Source organism: Anomaloglossus baeobatrachus, chromosome 7, assembly GCF_048569485.1.
Source record: "Anomaloglossus baeobatrachus isolate aAnoBae1 chromosome 7, aAnoBae1.hap1, whole genome shotgun sequence".
NCBI classification, from domain to species: domain Eukaryota; kingdom Metazoa; phylum Chordata; class Amphibia; order Anura; family Aromobatidae; genus Anomaloglossus; species Anomaloglossus baeobatrachus.
In genome coordinates this window covers 58,475,394-58,491,487 of record NC_134359.1, presented here as the reverse complement: position 1 = coordinate 58,491,487, position 16,094 = coordinate 58,475,394, and the positions used below count along the sequence as shown (strand labels likewise).

At 48.0% G+C, this 16,094-nt stretch overlaps 1 protein-coding gene across 3 annotated transcripts in view; it reads right to left on the bottom strand.

Annotated features, from left to right (window-relative positions):
• METAP1D (methionyl aminopeptidase type 1D, mitochondrial) overlaps nt 1-16,094 on the bottom strand; it is a 247,847-nt gene that overhangs the window by 114,149 nt on the left and 117,604 nt on the right. For 2 of the 3 annotated variants that reach the window (XM_075318866.1, XM_075318867.1), the window contains exon 2: nt 2,402-2,571. In XM_075318866.1, coding sequence (XP_075174981.1) covers nt 2,402-2,571 — 170 coding nt within the window. Of the gene's footprint in view, nt 1-2,401; nt 2,572-16,094 lie in introns of those variants that run through there. The other variant, XM_075318868.1, reaches the window with a different exon arrangement.

Genomic DNA, 16,094 nt, shown 5'->3' with positions numbered 1-16,094 from the left:
TGTATCCTCACCCATTCCCCTGAGTCCATTGTAGCACCATACGACCAGCTCTACCCTCATCTACTAAATACTCATCCATCCCCCTCAATCCACTGTAGCACCGCACAACGTACTCTACCCTCATCTACTGTATCCTCACCCATCCCCCTCAGTCCACTGTAGAACCGCACGACCAGCTCTAATCTTATCTATTGTATCCTCACCCATCCCCCTCAATCCACTGTAGCACCGCATGACCAGCACTACCCTCATCTACTGTATCCTCATCCATCTTCCTCAGTCCACTGTAGCACCGCACGACCAGCTCTACCCTCATCTACTGTATCCTCACCCATCCCCCTCAATCCACTGTAGCACCGCACGACCAGCTCTACCCTCATCTACTGTATCCTCACCCATCCCCCTCAAGCCACTGTAGCACCGCACGACCAGCTCTACCCTCATCTACTGTATCCTCACCCATCCCCCTCAATCCACTGTAGCACTGCACGACCAGCTCTACCCTCATCTACTGTATCCTCACCCATCCCCCTCAAGCCACTGTAGCACCGCACGACCAGCTCTACCCTCATCTACTGTATCCTCACCCATCCCCCTCAGTCCACTGTAGCATCGCACGAACAGCTCTACCCTCATCTACTGTATCCTCATCCATCTTCCTCAGTCCACTGTAGCACCGCACGACCAGCTCTACCCTCATCTACTGTATCCTCACCCATCCCCCTCAAGCCACTGTAGCACCGCACGACCAGCTCTACCCTCATCTACTGTATCCTCACCCATCCCCCTCAATCCACTGTAGCACCGCACGACCAGCTCTACCCTCATCTACTGTATCCTCACCCATCCCCCTCAATCCACTGTAGCACCGCACGACCAGCTCTACCCTCATCTACTGTATCCTCACCCATCCCCCTCAAGCCACTGTAGCACCGCACGACCAGCTCTACCCTCATCTACTGTATCCTCACCCATCCCCCTCAAGCCACTGTAGCACCGCACGACCAGCTCTACCCTCATCTACTGTATCCTCACCCATCCCCCTCAATCCACTGTAGCACCGCACGACCAGCTCTACCCTCATCTACTGTATCCTCACCCATCCCCCTCAATCCACTGTAGCACCGCACGACCAGCTCTACCCTCATCTACTGTATCCTCACCCATCCCCCTCAAGCCACTGTAGCACCGCACGACCAGCTCTACCCTCATCTACTGTATCCTCACCCATCCCCCTCAAGCCACTGTAGCACCGCACGACCAGCTCTACCCTCATCTACTGTATCCTCACCCATCCCCCTCAGTCCACTGTAGCACCGCACGACCAGCTCTACCCTCATCTACTGTATCCTCATCCATCCCTTGTAGACTGTGAGCCCTCATGAGCAGGGTTGTCTCTCTTCCTATACCTTGTATTGTACTTGGCCTATTATGTGTACCCCTTTTCACTTGTAAAGCGCCATAGAATAAATGGTGTAACAATAATGCACAGTCAGATCCCGCTAATGGAGGACCCCATGGATTAACTCAGAATTTTACATTTTTTTGTGTGTGTAGAGGTTGGATTATATTAAGAGTAAAATTTAACTTTACAGCCCCTACTAATTTGCAGATTGGCTTGTACGGGAACTATATGATTTTAAGAGGAAATATTCGAAGTGAGTTTTTAGCAACCAAATACATTTGGCCGTGAGTTTAATCCAATCAATTAATGGCTTGAAATGACACAGTATCTCCGTGTATTCGGTCTTTGCCCATCATATAACTTTTTCGATAGGAACTTTGAGCTGCCGAGTCCGCGGAGCTCTTGCTGCTCCGGTAGGTGAACTGCAGCGCCGGCTGCCAGCGGTATATAACACAAGATGTATCATTATCACTAGCAGGCTGTGTATTTTTTTGCTTTTCTTTCCAGTACTGAAAGATAGTAATGGTTACATAAAAAAAAACCCTTATTATAGGAGCTTATGTTTTTCTTCCAAGGTAACCACATCAGCCTCAATAGACGCTCATCACTTTCTCACCAGTCCGCCTAATGACGATGGCGCGGGTTGGATATCGACCATAAAAACATCTTATTTACTTAAATCATTTACTAACATTATGGCACATTTTTTTACAAGTTTGCCGGCCACTTCCTCGGAGTTGATGCCCCCCCGCCGATGTCGGCATCATTGGACAGATTGCCTGTAACTATCTGTCTGGATGCCGGGCTCACCTATGCACTGATTACCTATTCTTCATAACACTATCCGGCTGGGAGCTGAATACACGCGGCTCTGTTGTTTGGGATTTGACCGGGATTTCGGCTCTTGGCTGTCACTGGATGAATGTACTTGATCAGTAGTGCAGTCAACCTTTATATTGACTGGGGAAAGAATCAGATAGTAGAAATTACAGTTACCTCGGGAACTGGATGAGCCGGAGAAACCGAACCTGGCCAAACTATACTATAAGCGAAGCTTCTTTGTCTCCGGAAAAAGAAACATCTCCTTTGTTGAATGTTTAACTGCCTGTGTAAGTAGATATGATTGATTGATGGAGAGAAAACTCTATGACAGCCAGTCATATACCCTGCGAGGAGAGACGGGAAAAGACAAATAACAGTTAATATATCCTTTCATTTCTGAGACATCATCACGTTAAACTGTATAAATCAACGCTCGTCATTAGTGAAAACGTTACTTTTCGGTTCTACAAAAAAAAAAATGTATGTAGTGACATTCTGGAATTATGGTCACAGACTCGTCTACAGCGCCTCTCCATCTACCGAGCAATTACATCCCAGCAAAGCAGAGCAAATCCAAGACCAAGGGAGGAAGGCTGACATTCTCCACGCCACTCTCCATCAAATTGTGCCAAATTCAGACACTTTGTAAAGGGAATCTGTCACCAGGTTTTTTTTCTACCCCAACATAATGTATGAATGGAGACCCCGATTCCAGCGATGTGTCACTTACTGGGCTGCTTGCTGCAAGTTTTCAGTTTTATTTGCTGCAGATCTACCAGTTCTATGAATGCTGTGCATAGGCAGAAAGCAGATCTACCAGTTCTATGAATGCTGTGCACAGGCAAAAAGCAGATCTATTAGTTCTATGAATACTGTGCACAGGCAGAAAGCAGATCTACCAGTTCTATGAATGCTGTGCAAAGGCAAAAAACAGATCTATTAGTTCTATGAATGCTGGGCATAGGCAGAAAGCAGATCTACCAGTTCTATGAATGCTGTGCACAGGCAGAAAGCAGATCTACCAGTTCTATGAATGCTGTGCACAGGCAAAAAGCAGATCTATCAGTTCTCTGAATGTTGTGCACAGGCAAAAAAGCAGATCTATTAGTTCTATGAATGCTGTGCACAGGCAAAAAGCAGATCTATCAGTTCTATGAATGCTGTGCACACGCAAAAAGCAGATCTACCAGTTCTATAAATGCTGTGCACACGCAAAAAGCAGATCTACCAGTTCTATGAATGCTGTGCACAGGCAGAAAGCAGATCTACCAGTTCTATGAATGTTGTACATAGGCAGAAAGCTGGCATCAGTTTAGGGGGCGTGGGATTATACAGGTTTTTATGAAGATGGAGGACTACATAATAGTAGGTTTAATAGTCTTCTAGTGAATCTCCTGCTGATAAAGCAGTGATTTTTATCAAAACTACAATAAGCAGCCCTGCAAGTGGCACATTGCCAGAATGCTAGGCCCTGTATAACCCCCACCCACACTAATGATTGGCAGCTTTCTGTGTGCACTGTGCATAGGCAGAAATCTTCCAACCAGTGGTGAGGTAGGAATATTTGGAGCTCATGAATATGGAGCCCAACATGGCAGCAGGTTTACTTGTCCTGTATTGATAATCTCTATTCAATAAAACAGTGATTTTATCAAAATTGTAGCAAACAGCCCAGTAAGTGACACATCGCTGGAATCAGGTCTCTGTCTCTACATTATGCTGCTCTCAGATTAGGTGGAAAAAGCCTGGTGACAAATTCCCTTTAACACTAGAAGTCTCAGAGAGGGGTCATTTAACATTTCTACCATTGGAATCCTATGGAGCTCGAAATTCCTGGGACTTCTAGTGTTAAAGGGAATCTGTCGCCAGATTTTTCTACCCTATCTATCTAATCTATCTAATCACTGCAGCATAATGTATAGGCAGACCCTGATTTCAGTGATGTGCCACTTACTGGGCTGCTTGCTGTAAATTTTGCTAAAATATTTTGTATCAGCAAGTTTATCAAAATTACAGCAAGCAGCCAAGTAAGTGACATCACTGAAATCAGGGTCTGTCTCTACATTATGCTGTTCTCAGATTAGGTGGTAAAACCGTAGTGACAGATGCGCTTTAAAAGGGAATTTTTCAACAGGTTTTTGCTCCCTCATTTGAGAGCAGCCTAATGTAGAGACAGAGACCCTGATTCCAGTGATGTGTCACTTAATGAGCTGTTTGCTGTCATTTTGATAAAATTAATGATTCCTCTGCTGCAGATCTAGCAGTTATACAGAGAGCATGAATATGCTGGACTACCTGCAGCACGCCAAGCAGTCTTCTAATGATAATCTACTGCTGATTAAACAGTGATTTTATCAAAACTACACTAAGCAGTGACACATCGCTGGAATCAGGTCTCTGTCTCTACATTATGCTGCGCTCAGATTGTCACCAGGTTTTTGCCGCCTATTCTGAGAGCAGCATAATGTAGAGACAGAGACCTGATTCCAGCGATGTGTCACTGCTTAGTGTAGTTTTGATAAAATCACTGTTTAATCAGCAGTAGATTATCATTACAGGACTACTTGGCGTGCTGCAGGTAGTCCAGCATATTCATGAGCTCTGTATAACTGCTAGATCTGCAGCAGAGAAAACATTGATTGTATCAAAATGACAGCAAACAGCTCAGTAAGTGACACATCGCTGGAATCAGGGTCTTGGTCTCTACATTATGCTGCTCTCAGATTAGGATGCAAAAACCTGGTGACAAATTCCCTTTAATGAACTTAGCACCTCTTTCTGCACTTGAGTCAGAAAAAGTGCTCCAAAAATCAACCAGGATAAAACAGCGCTCCGCAAGGTGTTGATTAACCAATAATGTAGCCAAAACATTGTTATAATTTTAGTATTTGAGAGTCTTTGAATCTGGAGAAATTTTCACTCGGAAAACTAAAAATTACAAGAAGCGTAATCAACACCTTCCGGAGTGTTGTTCATTGATGGTTGATTTTTGGATTATTTCTGGGGGAGCTGGGCTGGAGGGTCTGCGTCTAAGGACCACGCATCATATTATCAGGTTTATGGAGTTTGTGCTGCCTGAACTGTATTATAAGGAATCAAGTAGAAAACGTGCTGCGGTCAGGAGCCGCAGGACATTGCCCTTACAATACACACCGCTGTCTGCCAGGGCGAGCTCACCCATGCCATCTCCTGTTACGAGCCAATGACTGCTTAGAGAAATGGCGAAGATGGCACCAAAATGCAAAAATGTGTGACTTTTATACTGCAACACTCAAGTATTTAATTAATTCCCCTGTATATTTAGAATATGGACGGTTTATTTTTGCTGTCCATTTATGTATTATATTAGTTAATTACTAACTTAGCCAACAGGATAATTCACTTAAATAGTTACCTCTCAAAATAGGTCATACACATGTCCTGAGCCCCTTGTGTGATGCATGTGCCCCCGAGGTCTCCTGTGATATATATGTATACAGCAGTCCAAACGTCTCCTATGTGATGTATATACAGCAGTCCAAACGTCTCCTATGTGATGTATATACAGCAGTCCAAACGTCTCCTATGTGATGTATATACAGCAGTCCCAACGTCTCCTATGTGATGTATATACAGCAGTCCCAACGTCTCCTATGTGATGTACATACAGCAGTCCCAACGTCTCCTATGTGATGTATATACAGCAGTCCCAACGTCTACTATGTGATGTATATACAGCAGTCCCAACGTCTCCTATGTGATGTATATACAGCAGTCCCAATGTCTCCTATGTGATGTATATACAGCAGTCCCAACGTCTCCTATGTGATGTATATACAGCAGTCCCAGCATCTGTTATGTGATATATATGATTTATCAATCATTATCAAAGAGATGACTGCGCTCCAGACCAAGACAATCCTGGAAAAGTAGTAGTGATAAGCAAAGTTGCATGATCAATATCACCAAAAATTAACCACCGCACCAAAAAGAAACCGCTCCGGCCACCACAGTACGGCTTAGTTAATTGTTTCATCAAATATAGCCACATTGATATGTGACGCCCAGAGCTATGGGGTACTCTGTCCCAGGCCATATATGTACGGGGATGCTGTGTCACGGCCGATGCCCGGTTCTGTGACCCTGGGGGTCGCTTTTTAAAATGGGGGAATATGTACAGGGGACATGAAAGAGTTTATATTGTGACGCCACTTGTGGGTTGCGGTTATGGTGATGGAACCGCTGCTGCACAGTCTTTTACCACTGGGGCTGATGGTGGTGGCAGCATTGATGGTAGGCCTTCCGCAAGTAGGGCCAGGCCCCAGGGAGTGGATGGTGGGATCCGGCGCAGAGACAAGGGAGACCACACGATTGGGATGCAGTGCAACTTCTGTTTTTACTCTCGGTGGTGTTGAGTTGAGGCACTGAGGACGGCTGGTCCCTTTTTTCTCAGTGCCGGTGTGGTGACCTGGTAGGATCTTTTCCAGTCACCTCTCACTGGTTGGTGGGACCCCGTAGCTTGGAGCGTTTGTAGGTCCCTTACTGTCTTTAGACAGTCTCTCGTCTGTATGGCGGGCAGTGCGAACCCTGTAGGGTCGGTGTTCTGTTCCGGTCCCTGGCTTAATCTTTACTGCTGGTGCCCCTGGATTCTTGGGTCAGTGAGGTCCATGAAGGTCCCCTCACTGCAGGTATTTGTCAGGTTGTCTGAAGCTGTCGCCTGACCTAGGGCCCTGTGCCCAGTTGGTGCGCTGGTTCTAGGGGTACCTGGCTGTACCCTCCCTGGCAACCACTCTCCTACGCCACCAAGGTCCCTGCTACATGACCCCGTCTGGAGACACATCTGTCCCCTTCGACTGTCATTACCGGACTCCTTGTCCGACTGAGCGTCTGTCTGTCCCCTCCCTCCAGGTTGCAGTCTAGTGGACTAGACTGGCTCCACCTCTGGGTGGCCATCCATTGGGTCCCGGACTAGTCAGTCATCCCTAATTGGGAGTGGGAAACTGGGGGATGTTAGGTGTTTTGGTGGTACCGCCACTGGTCTTCCAGGTCCTTGGGGGTAGGCCCTGTATCTTTGTCAGAATGCAGTACCTAGTAGTGCCCTGAGGGGTTCAGGGGCACTACAGATAATTTTGTGTGGCCTTCGAAGGTTGATAAAAATTCACAAATGGCCCCCAGCAGTAAAAAAAAAAAAAGTTTCCCCACCCCTGCTGTAGAATATCAAAGACCATAGATGGCAAGAAAAACCAAATTAATTTCGGAACAAGTCAAGCCACACGTCACTCGACGCAAGGATCACCATTGACCAAGCTGCGACTTGCCTACTTTGGACACATGATACAAATAAAGCAATCACTGGAGAAGGACATCGTGGAAGGAACAAGGCGAAGAGGAAGACCAGCAACCTGATGGTTTGATACAATGAAGAAAACATCAGAGGAGAACCTGGTGGACCTATCTAGTCTGAGAAGACCCTGGTGGACCTATCTAGTCTGAGAAGACCCTGGTGGACCTATCTAGTCTGAGAAGACCCTGGTGGACCTATCTAGGCTGCACCCGATCGATCTTCCTACAGAGCGTTCATCCATCAAGTTGTCCTGCCTCGAGATCGAGCTGGAGGCCGTTACATTATAATAATAATGGTTGATAAAATAACAAGTTATGGGGGCGTGTCCAGGATGCTGAGCTGAGTGGACGTGGGGAAGAGGAGCTCCTGTTGACCCTCAGCTAAATCAGCACTTATCATAAGCACAAACCTACTCACCGGCTCTCAGGATGGGACCACGGAGGATTAAACCATCGCAGCAGGCATCGGTGGCCCCCCCGCTGCACACCACGGCGCTGGATACTTTCTTGGGCCTGGAACAGGGTCCAGGGGAGGCCCGGACGCCATCTTTCCAGGAGCATGGAGGGGAAATGGAGGCACTGGCCCGGCCTGCTAAGCAGCAAGAGAAGGAGGAGTGGGTGAGCGGGGACACAGGGGAAAGTGGAGGAATCTCTGCAGCAGTTCCAACAGGGGATGCCTTGGCTCAGCAGCCCTGCACTGCATCGGATCCTCAGGCACAGCAGCAGCAGGCCCAGGAGCACATAGTGGCTGTGGGAGATAAGGTGGAGGTCGGGGGGCAGCCCTCCCCACTGCCGGGAGAAGGGACTGCAGCCACAGCTGGTAATATCAGGGAACAGAGCAGCCTGCTTCCCCCCTCTGGGCCTCGGTGTGGAGATCAACCTTCCCAGCTTCCCCAGCACCAGACTAAAACTCCAGCGTCTATTACTGCAGGTGCTCACCTTAAAGGGCCAGACACCTTCTATAAGGACATGCATGATTTCATAAGTAAACTTCCTTCTAAAGAGGACTTTCAATGCCTCATACGTGAGGTTAAAGCAACTTGCAGGTCAGAAATAGCTGAAGTGAGGAGAGATTTGCAGCAATTGTCTAGCAGAATTGAATCCCTGGAGGAAGAGCATGACATCACCAGATCCCATGTATCAGAATTACACAAACTGGCAACATCGCAACAAAAAATAATGGAGGATATGCAGTCTCACATAGAGGATCTCGACAACAGAGGACGCCGTTGCAATGTCCGTGTGAGGGGGGTCCCAGAGTCAGATGGGCCCGAGGACACAAACTCCATACTACAATCCATCTTTAATGAAGTGTTGGACGCTCCCCCTTCTAACATCATCAAGCTGGACAGGGCACACAGGGCTTTACAGCCGAAGAATTTATCCACCCAACCCCGGGACATCATTTGTTGCATTCACGACTTCTCCACCAAAGAACTGATCATGGCTAAGGCTAGAATGAGGCGCACGGCACCTGTGTTCAATGGCAAGGAAATCCAGCTTTTCCCGGATCTTTCTCGCATCACACTCCAGAAAAGGCGGCACCTCAAACCCCTCCTCACGAGCCTGAAGGAGCACCAGGTTCCATACCGCTGGGGTTACCCGTTTGCACTAACAGCGCGCAGAGGGGGTAAATCGGCGACCCTTCGCACTCCAGCAGATACCACTCTGTTCTGTGAAGCACTGGACATTCCAGCGGTCTGTATCCCAGATTGGGACTTGCAAAGGTTGGAAGGGCCGCCCCCTCCCGTGTGGTCCAAGGTGAGGGGTGGAGGGCGTGGGGCTTTGGGGGGGAGAGGAGGTAGGGGCCGCGGGTCGCCCCCCTCCCCGGCTCACCGTTGAGGACACTTCTTAACCTGGTTGGTGCCTATTTCTTATACCCTCTGAGTTCCAGTGGCTGAGCATGCTTTGTGATACTGTGACTCTCTCTACAGCAAGCCTCTGACTGTCCATTGTGTCATCTGCGGCCCTCTGGGTCTGTTGAGCTGCATAAGGGGGGGGGGGGCTGTAGCCACAATGATGCCGTGGGTGGTAGGGGGGTTGGCGGGAGCCCGGTCCCCTTACTTGGAGTTAGTGGTTGAGGTTTTTTGTTTTGTTTTTTTTTCCCTTGTTTCCTTTTGGCACGGGCCCGTGCCCACTGGACTGACCCCCGTGGGAGGGCTACTGGGGAGTGAGGGGGGTGGCTCTCTTAGCTCAGACGGGTTGGGGAACCTCCCTCTAGGTCTCTCCCTTCCGGGTTGACCCCCCGGGAATCTATGCCTAAGGTTTATGCATTTTGGTTAATGTTCTTAATTCATGTTCATTTCTATGTTTGTCCTTGTCTTCCCCCCTCCCCGATGTTTTTTCCTTATGTGTCCTTTCAGGTACCACCCCTTCTAGAGTCCCTGGGAGCTGCGGCCCTTTGTCGTATGGACCATCTCCTCTGGCCGGCTTCACAGGGGAAGTCATGCCCCCGACGGTATAGGTGTGCCATTAGCTTTTTCTTACTTCTAAGTTTTAGATATGACCCGCATTATCTCTCTTAACGTAAAAGGTCTGAATTCACCCCGTAAGAGGAAATTGCTGCTACAGGAACTGAAAACATCAGGTGCAGACATAGCCTTTATCCAAGAAACACATTTTGTGGAATCAAACACTTTCAAATTTGCGTCCCACCGCTTTCCCATCCATTACTCGGCTTACTCGGGCTCCAAGAGGGGGGGAGTTGCTATTTTAATATCCTCCAGTTGTCCTCTACAAATTACGGGTTCTCACTGCGATCCAGAGGGTAGATATGTGATTCTGGAGGGCCAACTGGGGGGATCCCCGCACATAATGGCCAACATTTATGCACCTAATGAAGGGCAGATACGCTTTCTTAAGAAAATACTCGATCTGATAGGCGGACTGGCACCGGCCTCTACGGTGTTGGGGGGAGACTTTAACATCCCTTTTTCGGAGGTGGCCGACAGACTCTCTGTGGGTGGACACCCTCCATCGGGTGCTTTGAAAAATTTGTCCCGGGACTTTCGTAGGCTCATTAGATCAGGGGCTTTATACGACGCTTGGAGGGTGGACCACCCGGGAGAGAAGGCCTTTTCCTTCTACTCGCATCCGCATCAGACGCACACCAGAATAGACTATTTTTTCATTGACTCACAGCTGCTGGGGCGTCTTGAGAGGGTGGAAATGGGATCCATTACGTGGTCAGACCATTCCCCACTCATATTGGACTTCAAGAAAGATGGTCCTCGACCTAGGCCTCAGCATTGGCGCCTTAATGAATCTCTGATCAAAAATCCCGACACTAGGGCCTTTTTAAATAAGCAACTGGTCGAATTCTTTCAGTTGAACACGGGCACGGTCACGTCGCCGGCAACACTCTGGGAAGCTCACAAGGCAGTGATGAGGGGACTATGCATTATAGAGGGCGCCAGGGCTAAAAAGAATGCCACAAGCCAGCGGGACTCTATAACGGCCCATCTTAAGCTACAGGAGGGGAGACTGGCGGCTGCCCCATCACTGACTATTCTTAGGAGAGTCATCAGCCTTAGGGAAAAGTTGAGAGACTTGGCAATTGGCAGAGCAGAAAAATTGCTAACCTTTTCCAAACAAAGATACTATGAAAGGAGTAATAAGGCTCATACCTTACTCGCCAGGCAGCTTAAGGAGCGCGCTACATCCTCATGCCCTCAGGCTCTGCGCGACGAAAAGGGCACTATCCACTATCACCCCGCTTCAATAGCTGACATTTTTTTCAATTACTACAACAAGCTTTATAACCTTCCGGTTCCCCCGGGCATGGCTTCGCGCGGGGCTGGGGCACTTGGGGACTATTTTTCGGCCCTTGAGCTCCCTTCACTGCCTTGCGGAGCAGCCGCGGCTTTGAATGAAGAGATTACTACAGAGGAACTGGAGCAAGTTCTGGAAGCCCTGCCTGGCGGGAAGTCACCGGGCCCGGACGGCTTTACTTATTTTTATTACAAGGTGTTTGCGGCGGAGCTCCTCCCACACATGGCCGCCTTGTTTAACTCTTTCCTTCAGGGTGACCCTATCCCTCCATCCATGCTACACTCCCATTTAATCCTCCTGCCCAAGCCACCCAGGGACCCATTGGACTGTGCTAATTATAGACCAATAGCCCTTTTGAACTCCGATTTGAAGATGTTCACCAAGCTCTTGGCGGCCAGGCTTAATCGATGGTTGCCACCAACTCGTGTATAAAGACCAGGTGGGTTTTGTCCCTTGCCGTCAGGGGGGGGACAACACCAGGAAGGTCATAGACCTGGTGGATGTGGCAAATCGGACGAAGCAACAGGCGTTGGTGTTGAGTCTAGATGCAGAGAAGGCTTTTGACCGCCTTGCGTGGCCTTTTCTCTTCAAGACAATGGAGGTCTTTGGGATCTCGGGGTGGCTTTATGCGGGCCTTGAAGTCCCTGTATAGCGCTCCTACGGCCTCTATCAAACTCCCCCTCCACATCTCTAAGCCTTTTCTCATCTCCAATGGCACCAGGCAGGGGTGCCCCCTGTCCCCCCTCCTTTTTGCACTATGCATAGAGCCCCTCGCGGCCTCGGTCAGGAGCAACCCAGACATCTCGGGGGTTCTGGTCAGGAATAAACCGTTTAAAATCTCACTTTTTGCCGACGATGTGCTCATTACACTTACTAACATCCATGTGTCCCTTCCAATTTTAATGTGCACCTTGGGTAGGTACGGGAGCCTTTCGGGGTATAAGATCAACTCTAGCAAAACGGAGGCAATGCCCTTGAATCTCGACCCGGTGGCCCTGGATTACCTGCGTTTGAATTTTAAGTTTCGTTGGAAGACAGATGCGGTCAAGTACCTGGGGGTTAACCTCACATCTACTTATGATTCCCTCTATAACCTTAACTTCCCCCCCCTTTTCCGAGAGCTGAGAACTCTTTTGAGCAAGTGGTTGCCCCTCCCTCTTTCGTGGATGGGGCGCATTGCGGCGGTTAAAATGAGCTTGCTCCCAAAATTATTATATTTCTTTGAAACCCTCCCAGTTAAGGTACCAATAAAGGAGCTGAAGTCCCTTCAGGCGGCTATCCTTAGATTTATTTGGTGTAACAAACGTCATAGGGTGGCCAGGGAGGTGTTGATGGCTCGGAGAAACAGGGGGGGGCTTTCTGTCCCGGACATCCTAAAATACTATTGGGCGGCCCATCTTAGGAGGATCCCCTGTTGGGTGTCCCTTTGGGCATACAACAGGTGGACTGAGATTGAAAAACTTTGGCTGGCGCCTATACATCCAAACGCGCTCCTGTGGCCCCCGGCCCAGTGTGATTCGCCCCCCCCTCTTCTTGGACCGATGCAGTTCACTAGGGACCTCTGGGCATTTTGCATTAGAAGATTTCCTTTGGCATCCCCCTGCTCCCCTCTGGTGTCCTTCATATACCAACCCTTGCTCCCAAGCAGTCTGGAGTCGGACATGGTGCACCCCTGGCTCAAGGCAGGCCTATTCAGATTTGCAGACATTATAGATGGAAGTACAATGCAGATCCATTCCTTTGAGTACCTTAGAGATAAATTCTCTCTCTCTAATCGAGAGTTTTTCCAATATCTGCAGATCAGAGACTTGGCTGGCTCCTTGTTTGGCAGGGCAGGGGCCTCGATTCCCACAGATTTTGAGAAAATTTGCAGAAGGGGCACTGATACTAAGGGGCTGATTTCGGAAATTTACATTTTGCTTTCTGATTCACGGGAGGGGCCCGAGGGGTCTTTTCCATACATGCGGAAATGGGAGTCTCTATTGGGAAGGCGGATACTTCCTCAGGAATGGGCAGCAATCTGGGGAAACGCCGCCAAGACGTCAATATGCACACTATATAAGGAAAATATCTATAAAATTTTGCTATTTTGGTACCACACTCCAGATTTCCTTCATGGCATAGACCCCTCCATACCGGCTTGTTGCTGGAGATGCGGGGGAGGCAGGGGCACCATTCTGCACATATTCTGGTCCTGTCCAGGGATAGTCCCCTTCTGGGAGCGGGTTAGAGGGTTGATCCATAAAGTACTATATATAGAGGTTGATCTTGATCCCCTGATCTATGTTCTGGGTCTTGGGAATGGGGGATTGGGAAAAACGGCCTCTAAGCTTTTGTCCCACATCCTTACGGCGGCCAGATGCTTAATTGCAAAGAATTGGAGGCAGCCAGGGACATCCTCACTCCAGAGCCTCAAGTATAGATTACTGGACGTTAGACGCATGGAACATCTCACGGCACTATTGCATGACACAGTTGACCGCTTCCAGGCCGTGTGGGCACCATGGGACTACTTTGCGGGACAGGAGGATCTGTGAGACTGAGGCCTATGGGTCCTATGGAAGGAGCATGGACTCTTGAAACCCTTCCCTCTTCCCTCCTATTTCTCCTCTCCCCTCCTAACCCTCCTCACCTGTCCTGTCATTGTTTGTCTAGGTTCGATAAGAATTGTGAATTTTATGTTTTATTTTATGTATGAAAAACGTAAATTGAAAATCTCAATAAAAATTCAAAGTTTAAAAAAAAAAAAAAAAAAAAATAAGTTATATGAAATATAGTTTTATGAAGAAACTTTAAAAAAAAAAACTGCTTCAATTGTGTTCAGGTGAAACCATTAAATTTGTCCCCTGGCAATTTCAATCTATACTCTGGTACTTAAGATAAAAAAGTCACGCAGATAAACCTTAGTAGGTTGCATTATGGTAATCTTTTCATAACACTGAAGTGTTCTTGAGAAATCTTCCAGTGTGTAACGCACACACAACATTTCTCATACAGGAGAGAAAGTCTGGCATTTCCACTTTTCCAGCACAAATGTATTTCTTGGGGCCAATCAAAGAAAATCACTCAGATACATTATGTACACGCTCGGTAATAAATCCCCCCATACAGTAAAGGTTTGCATACAATTTGCTATTGATAAAAGTATAGAAACATCAGGTCATTTAAAGATTACAGCACAATTCTGATACTTAGCGGCCGTTTCCCCCCCCAAGATGGGAATTAAAAGATATTGGTTCCTTACTGTAACGATACCAAATGTCCAAAAATGTCTGGAGGGGAAGGATTTTTAAGGAAAATTAAATGTAAATTCTTGTTTGAAGAAGGATAACAAAAAAAAAAAATGGAAAAAAAAGCACTGGGGCAGCACAGCGGTCTTGTGGTGGCTCAGTGGGTAGCACTGCAGTCTTGTGGTGGCTCAGTGGGTAGCACTGCAGTCCTGCAGCGCTGGGGTCCAGAGTTCAAATCCCACCAAGGACAACATCTGCAAAGAGTTTGTATGTTCTCCCCATGTTTGCGTGGGTTTCCTCCCACACTTCAAAAAACATATTCATAGATTGTGAGCCTGTCATGGGTGTGTCACTAATGACAGTCATGTGGTTTCTGGCAATAGAAGGTCACTGTTTGGCTGCGCAGAATCTCCCTGACTTTCTATTGTTCCTGCCGTTAGTATTCATTGGTATAGGTAGCTTTCCTGCTAGATTTATACCTCTCCTCCTTTTGGACCCAGCAGGAGCTCGCCTTTCACCCAGCTGTTGAAAATCAGCATTCTCTTGGTGCTTAAATACTCCTTTCTTCCCTGGACTGGTGCTATTATTCAGGTCATTTAAGCTCTGGTTGCAAGCAGGTGGCTTGCTCTCATCTGTGGTACTGTTGCTGAAGCTTTGCTGAACTCCTGCTTGAGGGTACTTTCACACTTGCGTTGTTTTCCTTCCGTCACAATCCGCCCTTTTGGAAAACAGCGGAATCAGTTAATGGATTCCGCTATTTCCCAGAGACTTGTATGGATGACGGATTGTACCAAAAGGACCTGCGTTGCTTCCGCTGGGCGACGCTGCGTTGCTTCCACCCAGCGGGAGGAACGCAGCATGTAACTTTTTTTGAGCAGCGGAATCCTTAGGATTTCACTACGCATGCTCTCTCTGGCTCCCTGCACTTGTAACCAAGGTAAATATCGGGTAACCAAGCAAAGTGCTTTACCCGATATTTACCCTGGCCACGTGTGCAGGGAGCCCTACACTTCCCCGCTCGGCTCTGCACCCTCCCGCACTCCACATTTATATACATATACACATTCATACATACATACATACATAGAAATCCAAAGAGAAGCGCAGTCCTGCACTACACGTGCGTGCCTGTCAAACTTGGGCTCACTCGTAGATAGGGAAAACACAGCACCAGTTGTCAAAGCGGATCCCGGATCAGCGTGCAGGTCACAGTAGGAGCAGCAAGTCCCAACGATCCACAAAGAAGAAGACTGAGACCGCACCAATGCTGATATTTTATATCCGGTGATTCTTTATTCCATATGCAAGGTTAAAAGGTGTTTAGCTGTCAGCGGGTGGAGGAGACCTGGATGCGGCCCGTGGACCCGTAGAAGTCTAATTACAGGCGAAACGGCCGTCGTCCGCAGCAAGGGGCCGCATCCAGGTCTCCTCCAACACCTTTTAACCTTGCATATGGAATAAAGAATCACTGGATATAAAATATCAGCATTGGTGCGGTCTCATTCTTCTTCTTTGTGGATACGTACATACACATATATATATCA